General features: G+C 38.8%; 1 protein-coding gene across 1 annotated transcript in view; it reads right to left on the bottom strand.

The window, feature by feature from the left end:
- LOC133648154 (NBAS subunit of NRZ tethering complex-like) overlaps positions 1 to 3,088 on the bottom strand; it is a 279,054-nt gene extending 275,966 nt beyond the window's left edge. Inside the window, exons 1-2 of the mRNA XM_062043936.1 lie at positions 2,918 to 3,088; positions 2,800 to 2,875 (exon numbers count right to left, since the gene is read on the bottom strand). Of these exons, the coding sequence (XP_061899920.1) occupies positions 2,800 to 2,875; positions 2,918 to 3,088 (247 nt within the window). The remainder of the gene's footprint in view (positions 1 to 2,799; positions 2,876 to 2,917) is intronic.
- Positions 3,089 to 12,271: the final 9,183 nt, after the last annotated feature.

Genomic DNA, 12,271 nt, shown 5'->3' with positions numbered 1-12,271 from the left:
AGGTTGTCATAAACGTGACTTAATTTATATTAAAAAATAAATAAAAATACATAAGAAAACACATTTTTATGCATATGTAAATGTATTCAGTTATAAACATTCGTTCACTTTTTTCTTTCCTTCACGGATCTAAACTTTACCGCCGCCTGTATTTTTTTTTTGTTCTATTTTTGGCCAAAGTAAGACAAAGAAAAACAATTTTTTTTTTTTAGTTTTAATGCCATGGTTTTAATAGTCCATTTTCCTCCACGCGGCCCCTGAGCTAAAATGAGTTTGTCACCCCTGCATTAGGTAATAATATAAGTTAAAGTACCAATGATTGTCACACACACACACACACACTAGGTGTGGCGTTTTGATTCTCTGCATTTGACCCATCACCTTTGATCACCCCCTGGGAGGGGAGGGAGCAGTGAGCAGCAGCGGTGGCTGCGCCCAGGAATCATTTTTTGGTGATTTAACCCCCAATTCCAACCCTTGATGCTGAGTGCCAAGCAGGGAAGTAATGGGTCCCATTTTTATAGTCTTTGTTATGACTCGGCCGGGGTTTGAATTATACATTAACATACAAGATTATAAATGCTGATTTTTTTTTTTTATATTTTTTTTTTACAATTACTGGGGTCCAACATATTTAGGTGGAAAATATGTAAAAAAAATAAAAATTTAAAAATTTAAAAAAACAGTTGCTACTTTGTATTTCTTTTCATTAAAGTAATATGTTTATGACAATAACAATGCCAATTTAGATCATTATTAATTATAATACAAATGACATTATTAAATCACAGTATAATTTCATTTAATTGCATTGAATTATGTAATCATAATTGGACAAAGTAAATCCCTTTTTTTTTGTCACATTAAATATTTCCCAAGCTGTCTACAAAACCATGTTAAAGTTAAAGCACCAATGATTGTCACACACAGACTAGGTGTGGCGAAATTTGTCCTCTGCAATTGACCCATCACCCTTGATCAACCCCCTGGGAGGGGAGGGGAGCAGTGAGCAGCAGCGGTGGCCGCGCCCGGGAATCATTTTTTGGTGATTTAACCCCCCAATTCCAACCCTTGATGCTGAGTGCCAAGCAGGGAGGTAATGGATCCCATTTTTATAGTCTTTGGTATGACTCGGCCGGGGTTTGAAATATACATTACCATACAAGATTATAAATGCTGATTTATTTTTTTTTTAATTAAAAAAAATTACAATTATTGGGGTCAAACATATTTAGTTGGAAAATATGTTAAAAAAATTTTTTTTTAAAACAACAGTTGCTACTTTTTATTTCTTTACATTAAAGTAATATGTTTATGACAATAATAATGGCAATTTAGATCAATATTAATTATAATACAAAATACATTATTAAATCACAGTATAATTTCATTTAATTGCATTGAATTATGTAATCATAATTGGACAAAGTAAATCCCTTTTTTTTCACATTAAATATTTCCCAAACTGTCTACAAAACCATCTTTTAAAGTTAAAGTATCAATGATTGTCACACACGCACATACTAGGTGTGGTTAAATTTGTCCTCTGCATTTGACCCATCACCCTTGATCACCCCCTGGGAGGTGAGGGGAGCAGTGAGCAGCAGCGGTGGCCGCGCCCGGGAATCATTTTTTGGTGATTTAACCCCCAATATCAACCCTTGATGCTGAGTGCCAAGCAGGGAAGTAATGGCTCCCATTTTTATAGTCTTTGGTATGACTCGGCCGGGGTTTGAAATATACATTATCATACAAGATTATAAATGCTGATTTTTTTTTTTAAATAAAAAAAAATTACAATTATTGGGGTCAAACATATTTAGTTGGAAAATAGGTTTAAAAAATATTTTAAAAAAAACAACAGTTGCTACTTTGTATTTTCTTTACATTAAAGTAATATGTTTATGACAATAATAATGGCGATTATAATACAAAATACATTATTAAATCACAGTATAATTTAATTTAATTGCACTGATTTATGTAATCATAATTGGACAAAGTAAATCCCTTTTTTTTCACATTAAATATTTCCCAAACTGTCTACAAAACCATCTTTTAAAGTTAAAGTATCAATGATTGTCACACACACTAGGTGTGGTGAAATTTGTCCTCTGCATTTGACCCATCACCCTTGATCCCCCCCTGGGAGGTGAGGGGAGCAGTGAGCAGCAGCGGTGGCCGCGCCCGGGAATCATTTTTTGGTGATTTAACCCCCAATATCAACCCTTGATGCTGAGTGCCAAGCAGGGAAGTAATGGCTCCCATTTTTATAGTCTTTGGTATGACTCGGCCGGGGTTTGAAATATACATTATCATACAAGATTATAAATGCTGATTTTTTTTTTTTAATAAAAAAAAATTACAATTATTGGGGTCAAACATATTTAGTTGGAAAATAGGTTTAAAAAATATTTTTAAAAAAACAACAGTTGCTACTTTGTATTTTCTTTACATTAAAGTAATATGTTTCTGACAATAATAATGGCAATTATAATACAAAATACATTATTAAATCACAGTATAATTTAATTTAATTGCACTGATTTATGTAATCATAATTGGACAAAGTAAATCCCTTTTTTTTTAACATTAAATATTTTCAAGCTGTCTACAAAACCATGTTGTTATTATTAGTTATTATTATGCTTTGTTCTTGACTTCATTGGCTTCATTTGCTTGGTGTTTCCAGCAGCATTTCATAGCCATGTTGATGAATACATGATTTCCCAGTTTGATGAGACCGATATCAACACTAATACCTCTTCTGCAGCCGTGCATCAATGCAAAGAACAAGACCGGCCTCCCTGAACGCCTCCTCCCTCTCCTCGTCCACCCCCACCCCCAAATATCCCAAAACCTCCTCCCACTCTGGCTAGAAAAGGGAGATCACTCACCCAAGCCGTGTCTCGCCTACCCATGGTCGCCGTCGCTTCCCTGGAGGACCACACCTTCCAGCGGCTGGACCACGAGGACGTCCGCGCCGCGTCTCGGCCCCGGGGCCTCGCCGCCGCGGCGTGCTCCCCACCCCGAAGAGAAAGAGACGGGGGACGCGCTGCAGCTGAGCTCCGGCTGCACTGGGAGCCATCTCATTCAGTCAAGATTGCTTCATACAAAAGTTGACAATGCACCAGTGAAAGCCATTGTTGATATTCAACATTTTTTAAATAGCCGAGCAGAATAGACAACACGGCGGCGGGTAAAACTTGGCGAGGGAAACTGACCCGGAGCTTCCCGAAGCGCCGGCGGTGTGAAAGAGCTGACTATATACAAGTGGACTCTTTCAGGTGTCATGATCATCACTCAAAACCTTTTCATTTGTTACAAATTTTTAAAATCACTGTATGTACCAATAAGATCAAAAAACCTTTATTACCGTATTTAAGTCCCATCTTAAAACTCATTTGTATGCTCTAGCCTTTAAATAGACCCCCTTTTTAGACCAGTTGATCTGCCGTTTCTTTTCTTTTCTGCCCCCCTTTCCCTTGTGGAAGGGGGGGCACAGTTCCGGTGGCCATGGATGAAGGGCTGGCTGTCCAGAGTCGGGACCCGGGGTGAACCGCTCACCTGTGCATCGATTGGGGACATCTCTGCGCTTCTGACCCGTCTCCGCTCGGGATGGTCTCCTGCTGGCCCCACTATGGACTGGACTCACACTATTATGTTAGATCCACTATGGACTGGACTCACACTATTATGTTAGATCCACTATGGACTGGACTCTCACAATATCATGTTAGATCCACTATGGACTGGACTCTCACACTATTATGTTAGATCCACTATGGACTGGACTCTCACACTATTATGTTAGATCCACTATGGACTGGACTCTCACACTATTATGTTAGATCCACTATGGACTAGACTCTCACACTATTATGTTAGATCCACTATGGACTGGACTCTCACACTATTATGTTAGATCCACTATGGACTGGACTGTCACTATTATGTTAGATCCACTATGGGCTGGACTCTCACAATATCATGTTAGATCCACTATGGACTGGACTCTCACTATTATGTTAGATCCACTATGGACTGGACTCTCACACTATTATGTTAAATCCACTATGGACTGGACTCTCACTATTATGTTAGATCCACTATGGACTGGACTCACACTATTATGTTAGATCCACTATGGACTGGACTCTCACTATTATGTTAGATCCACTAGGGACTGGACTCTCACACTATTATGTTAGATCCACTATGGACTGGACTCTCACACTATTATGTTAGATCCACTATGGACTGGACTCTCACTATAATGTTAGATCCACTATGGACTGGACTCTCACTATTATGTTAGATCCACTATGGACTGGACTCTCACACTATTATGTTAGATCCACTATGGACTGGACTCTCACTATAATGTTAGATCCACTATGGACTGGACTCTCACTATTATGTTAGATCCACTATGGACTGGACTCTCACACTATTATGTTAGATCCACTATGGACTGGACTCTCACAATATTATGTTAGATCCACTATGGACTGGACTCTCACTATTATGTTAGATCCACTATGGACTGGACTCTCACACTATTATGTTAGATCCACTATGGACTGGACTCTCACAATATTATGTTAGATCCACTATGGACTGGACTCTCACTATTATGTTAGATCCACTATGGACTGGACTCTCACACTATTATGTTAGATCCACTATGGACTGGACTCTCACTATTATGTTAGATCCACTTTGGACTGGACTCTCACTATTATGTTAGATCCACTATGGACTGGACTCTCACACTATTATGTTCGATCCACTATGGACTGGACTCTCACTATTATGTTAGATCCACTTTGGACTGGACTCTCACTATTATGTTAGATCCACTATGGACTGGACTCTCACACTATTATGTTAGATCCACTATGGACTGGACTCTCACTATTATGTTAGATCCACTATGGACTGGACTCACACTATTATGTTAGATCCACTATGGACTGCACTCTCACTATTATGTTAGATCCACTATGGACTGGACTCTCACACTATTATGTTAGATCCACTATGGACTGGACTCTCACACTATTATATTAGATCCACTATGGACTGGACTCTCACTATTATGTTAGATCCACTATGGACTGGACTCACACTATTATGTTAGATCCACTATGGACTGCACTCTCACTATTATGTTAGATCCACTATGGACTGGACTCTCACACTATTATGTTAGATCCACTATGGACTGGACTCTCACTTATATGTTAGATCCACTATGGACTGGACTATCACAATATTATGTTAGATCCACTATGGACTGGACTCTCACTATTATGTTAGATCCACTATGGACTGGACTTTCACAATATTATGTTAGATCCACTATGGACTGGACTCTCACTATTATGTTAGATCCACTATGGACTGGACTATCACAATATTATGTTAGATCCACTATGGACTGGACTCTCACTATTATGTTAGATCCACTATGGACTGGACTTTCACAATATTATGTTAGCTCCACTATGGACTGGACACTCACTATTATGTTAGATCCACTATGGACTGGACTCTCACTATTATGTTAGATCCACTATGGACTGGACTTTCACTATTATGTTAGATCCACTATGGACTGGACTCTCACTATTATGTTAGATCCACTATGGACTGGACTTTCACTATTATGTTAGATCCACTATGGACTGGACTCTCACTATTATGTTAGATCCACTATGGACTAGACTCTCACACTATTATGTTAGATCCACTATGGACTGGACTCGCACAATATTATGTTAGATCCACTATGGACTGGACTCTCACACTATTATGTTAGATCCACTATGGACTGGACTCTCACACTATTATGTTAGATCCACTATGGACTGGACTCTCACTATTATGTTAGATCCACTATGGACTGGACTCTCACAATATCATGTTAGATCCACTATGGACTGGACTCTCACACTATTATGTTAGTTTAACTATGGACTGGACTGTCACTATTATGTTAGATCCACTATGGACTGGACTATCACAATATTATGTTAGATCCACTATGGACTGGACTCTCACTATTATGTTAGATCCACTATGGACTGGACTCTCACACTATTATGTTAGATCCACTATGGACTGGACTATCACAATATTATGTTAGATCCACTATGGACTGGACTCTCACTATTATGTTAGCTCCACTATGGACTGGACTCTCACCATTATGTTGGATCCACTATGGACTGGACTCTCACTATTATGTTAGATCCACTATGGACTGGACTCTCACTATTATGTTAGATCCACTATGGACTAGACCAGGGGTCGGCAACCCAAAATGTTGAAAGAGCCATATTGGACCAAAAATACAAAAACAAATCGGTCTGGAGCCGCAACAAATTAAAAGCCATATTTCATGTGTCATGAGATATAAATTTAATTAAGAGGACTTAAAGGAAACTAAATGACCTCAAATATAGCTACAAATAAGGCATAATGATGCAATATGTACATATCGCTAGCCTAAATAGCATGTTAGCATCGATTAGCTTGCAGTCATGCAGTGACCAAATATGTCTTATTAGCACTCCACACAAGTCAATAACATCAACAAAACTCACCTTTGTGTATTCACGCACAACGTTAAAAGTTGGGTGGACAAAATGAGACAGAAAAAGAAGTGGCATAAAACACGTCCTAGAAAGTCGGAGAAAGTTATACATGGAAACAAACAATACGGTGAGTTCAAGGACCGCCAAAATGAGTAGGACAAAACGGCGCTCGCCAAACACTCGAATCACTGAAGCATGTTTAATACAAACAGAGTGATTTATAACAATTAGGGAGGTTTGTGTCATGTTTGTCCTCCTACAGAAACCATACTAAAACAAAAAAATATATATTTTTTTCCCCTCATCTTTTTCCATTCTTCATACATTTTTGAAAAATCTCCAGAGAGCCACTAGGGCGGCGCTAAAGAGCCTCATGCGGCTCTAGAGCCGCGGGTTGCCGACCCCCGGACTAGACTCTCACACTATTATGTTAGTTTAACTATGGACTGGACTCGCACAATATTATGTTAGATCCACTATGGACTAGACTCTCACACTATTATGTTAGATCCACTATGGACTGGACTCGCACAATATTATGTTAGATCCACTATGGACTAGACTCTCACACTATTATGTTAGATCCACTATGGACTGGACTCGCACAATATTATGTTAGATCCACTATGGACTGGACTCTCACTATTATGTTAGATCCACTATGGACTGGACTCTCACAATATTATGCTAGATCCACTCAACGTCCATTGCACCGGTCGCCCGATGTAGCGTGCAAGGACGGGAGTGAAACAAGTGTCAAAAGATGGCGCTAACTGTTTTAATGACATTCAGACTTTACTTCCATCAATAACGGAGCAGCATCTCCTCATTTGTGGCTTACTAGTGCAACAACAAGGCCGGAAATGTGTTCCGTGAAAAACCGTCCGACAGGGACTCTCTCATAACTAAAAGTCCTTGGGTGAATAATGTAAACTCACTACACCGGTATGTTTTAGTGCTTTCATAGTGAGTCTACTGACAGATAAAAGTAAGAACTTGACACTACTTTATATTAGTAATGGCAACAAGAATATAGAGAAAAAGAAGAAGCTTATCGACTACGGTGTCGGCCCAGACTACAGTGGCAGGCGCCTGCAAATTTTCAGGACTTATGCAGATCTCAAATACAGGTGCCGGGAATTGGTAACGTATCGTTGCAAATGTAAACAGTGCCCATCCCGACCCACACAGCAGCCACGAATCGTGCATGCTAATGTTTACTTTGCATATATGCAATTTAAGTGACAATTAGATGACAAGAATAGTTTATTCTACCTTCCGTTGTGGTCCTTCAAACAAATTACAGTAGTAAAGTCGCAATGGCGCAGAAAAATGTGGATTTTTTTTGAGAAAACTTAAAAGTAGTTCAGGGTTACATGAAACAATATCTTGTATTGTACTATAGTTATATTGGGATTAGGGTTGCCTCGATACCAATATTTTGGTACCGGTACCTGTACCAAAATGTATTTCGATACTTTTCTAAATAAATGGGACCACAAAAAATGGCATTAATGGCTTTATTTTAACAAAAAATCTTAGGGTACATGAAACATATGTTTATTATTGCAATTTTGCCCGTAATTTAAATAGTGAACATACAAGACAACTTGTCTTTTAGTAGTAAGTAAACAAACAAAGACTCCTAATTAGTCTGCTGACATATGCAGTAACATATTGTGTAATTTATCTACCTATTATTTTATCAACATTATAAAGGACAAACTGTAAAAATTGATTATTATTCTACTTGTTCATTTACTGTTAATATCTGCTTATTTTCTGTTTCAACATGTTCCATCTACACTTCTGTTAAAATGTAATAATCACTTATTCTTCTGTTGTTTGATATTTGACTTTAGTTTTGGATGATACCACACATTTAGGTATCGATCCGATACCAAGTAGTTACAGGATCATACATTGGTCATATTCAAAATCCTCATGTGTCCAGGGACGTATTTCCTGAGTTTATAAACATAATATGAATAAAAAAAAATTAAAAAATATTTTGTGACGATAAAAAATATCGATGTAATCATAGTCATAATCGGGGGCGGCATGGCGCAGTGGGTAGAGCAACCGTGCCAGAAACCTGAGGGTTGCAGGTTCGCTCCCCGCCTCTTACCATCCAAAAATCGCTGCCGTTGTATCCTTGGGCGGGACACTTCACCCTTTGCCCCCGGTGTCACTCACACCAGTGAATTGAATGATGAATGATAGGTGGTGGTCGGAGGGGCCGTTGGCGCAAATTGTAGCCACTGTGCACAGGGCAGCTGTGGCTATGAAAGTAGCTTACCACCACCAGGTGTGAATGAATGATGGGTTCTACATGTAAAGCGACTTTGGGTACTTAGAAAAGCGCTATATAAATCCCAGGTATTATTATTATTATTATAGTAATATCGACTAGATACGCTCCTGTACTTAGTATCATTACAGTGGATGTCAAGTGTAGACTCATTTGTTTACATTGTGACGGCGGTGAGCTATTGTATCCTCCTACGGTGTGTAGTGAAGCATGTTTAGCTCTTCCTCGTCCTGCAGTGATAATGTTACTTGTAAGAAACGTACTTTATTTGTCGCCATGGAGACGAGAATTAGTGATTTAGAAGTAGCTAAAACACTGCCGACTGCGACTGGACGTTAGCCGCCAGCTAAAGCACCTCTTCCTGAGGGTGTTTCAGTGTTATAACTTCACCTTTAGCTTTACTTTTTAAGCCAAAATGTGTCCATTCTCCCTTTTCTGTCTACACACTGTGTCTGCTTGTAAGTACTCCGTGATTTTGCGCTGCCGAACATGCTCCTCTGCTCGTAAAACCAGCAATGTAAACTAATGTAAAGTATCAAACAAGAGAAGAATAAGTGATTATTACATTTTGAAGTGTAGATAGAACATGTTAAAACAGAAAATAAGCAGATATTAACAGTAAATGAACAAGTAGATTAATAACCCATTTTTACAGCCTGTCCTTAATAATGTTGACTAAATAATAGGTAGATAAATGACACAATATGTTACTGCATATGTCAGAAGACTAATTAAAAGTCCTTGTTTGTTTACTTACTACTAAAAAAAAAAAGTTGTCTCGTGTGTTCACTATTTTATTCAAGGACTAAATTGCAATAAGAAACATATGTTTAAAGCCAATAATGCCATTTTTTGTGGCCCCCTTTATTTAGAAAAGTGTCGGAAAGTATCGAAATACGTTGTGTGTGCGCGCTGCCGAACATGCTCCTCTGCTCGTAAAACCAGCAATGTCACGACGCGACATTGCTAAGTCTGTGAATATGGTGAACCGGTACTTTTCAAACAGAGTATAGTACCGATTTCGATTAATTAGTACCGCCATACTATACTAGTACCGGTATACCGTACAACCCTAATTGGGATAAACAATTTGAGATCTTAATTTACTTAATCTTTTACTACTTTTTGCAGACACGGCAACAAGTTCATGATCCATGAATGAAGCATGAATAAACTTGTATGGTTCAGTTTTAGACAAAAATGTAGGCTTATCAAACAGTTAATCATTTCCTCTAACAAACTCGTCCGTCTGCTCGGGTATCATTCTGACGAATCAAGTGCCTAAACAAAGCGCCCATGTGTTGGTGACTCAGTCATTGAGGTGGTATAGCTCCGTTGGTAGAGTGGCCATGCCAGCGACTTGAGGGTTCCAGGTTCGATCCCCGCTTCCGGCATCCTAGTCACTGCCGTTGTGTCATTGGGCAAGACACTTTACCTACCTGCTCCCGGTGCCCACCCACACTGGTTTAAATGTAACTTAGATATTGGGTTTCACTATGTAAAGCGCTTTGAGTCACTAGAGAAAAGTGCTATATAAATATAATTAACTTGCCATTGTGGGTTTCCTTTCCCCTCACCATTCGCCGCTAAATGCCGTCTTCGCCAACAAGAGTCTTTTATTTGTGTATCTTACATTAGACTAGGATTGCACGGTATACCGGTACTAATAAAGTATCAGTCAGGTTCAAGCACTGATGACATCTATTAATCAGACAAAAAGCAAGGAATCAATCAGAAACAGAGTTCAATTTAGCTCATGAGGAGAACGCATGGAGCTGAACACTTAGTCACAGTCTCGCCCTGCGCTCTGAGGTTCAGCTCTTGCGTCCCTCTATTTATTCAGGAGTTCCACAGTCAACATCACTGAGGCCGCCTCTAAAAGGAGTGGTCACATATATTATGCAAAGTAGGTCCAGGACGCACAGTACGTGACGGAATGTGCTGGGGCCCTTGTGATTTCGCCTTGTCCCCGCTTCGTCTGCGTGTTGTCATCTTATCTTCGTTGAGGTCCTTGAAGTCTCTGCTTGGTCTGCGTGCTGTCATCTTATCTTCGTTGAGGTCATTGAAGTCCTTGGCTGTTAGCGGGCTAAAACAAAGATAACATCTACGGCTGAGGCCACCCCTCAGACAAGAAGTTTTTGTCCTTGCATTGATTAGAAAAGTCTAACTTGAGCACAATAGCTAATAACTAAAGCAGCGGACTTTAAGCATACTAAAGTTAGTGGGATAATATATACATAATTATTCTAACAGTACCGCTGTAATAATTAATTCAAAAAGGTACTATACTGCCATTAAAAAAATGCCGGTACTTCTGTTTTCATGCGCCTAATGCCGATAAATGTGGAACTATAAACATAAAACATAGCTAGCCACCAACTAGCCGCCACTAGTAGCTAGTAGATAGGTAGTAGAGGTGACAGAGCTTTCGCCGCTGCTGCTCCAAAGCTCTGGAACGACCTACCTCCTAGTGTTAAACAAGCCTCCTCTCTTCCTGTTTTTAAATCTCTCTTAAAAATATACTTTTATTCCATGGCTTTTAACACTGAGTGATATTCATCCTGAAATGGTGCCCCATAATACACCTGCTGTGAACCTGTTTTTATGTTTTTATTTTTATTTATTTATTTATTTATTTTTTATCGTGTTCTGTTTGTGTTGTATTGTGTTTGCTCGGTTCTCGTATTATCTTTTAACCTGCCCATTGTACAGCACTTTGGCTACCCCTGTGGTAAATTTTAAATGTGCTTTATAAATAAAGTTGATTTGATTTGATTTGATTTAGCTAGCTACGAGGTAGTAACTATGTTAAATATTTATAAACTCAACATCAACACACGCAGGAGGAATTGACGTATTTTGGCTTTAAAACTAACGATAAAGGTGGAATTATAAACACAAAAACATAGCTAGATGGTAGCTAGCGTAGTAGCTACCTACTAGCTAGCTATTGTGTTTATAAACTCAAAAATCAACACACGCAGGGAGAATGGGCGTACTTTGGCTTCAAATACTAACAATAAATGTGGAAAATGTAAACATAAAATATAGCTAGCTACTAACTAGCAGCTAGCTAGAAACATAAAACCTAGCTTGCTACTAACTAGCTAGTTTAGTTTCTATAACAAAAGACATGTAATCCCCCTGCATGTGTAGATGTTGAGTTTGTAAACATAACAAATAGCTAGCTAGCTAATGTGGAACTATACCGTATATTTCGGACTATAAGTCGCAGTTTTTTTCACAGTTTGGCCGGGGGTGCGACTTATACTCAGGAGCGACTTATGTGTGAAATTATTAACACATTACCGTAAAATATCAAATAATATTATCTAGCTCATTCACGTAAGAGACTAGA

The sequence above is a fragment of the Entelurus aequoreus genome, linkage group LG04, assembly GCF_033978785.1.
Source record: "Entelurus aequoreus isolate RoL-2023_Sb linkage group LG04, RoL_Eaeq_v1.1, whole genome shotgun sequence".
Lineage (NCBI taxonomy): Eukaryota > Metazoa > Chordata > Actinopteri > Syngnathiformes > Syngnathidae > Entelurus > Entelurus aequoreus.
This window is presented reverse-complemented; position numbering and strand designations above follow the sequence as displayed.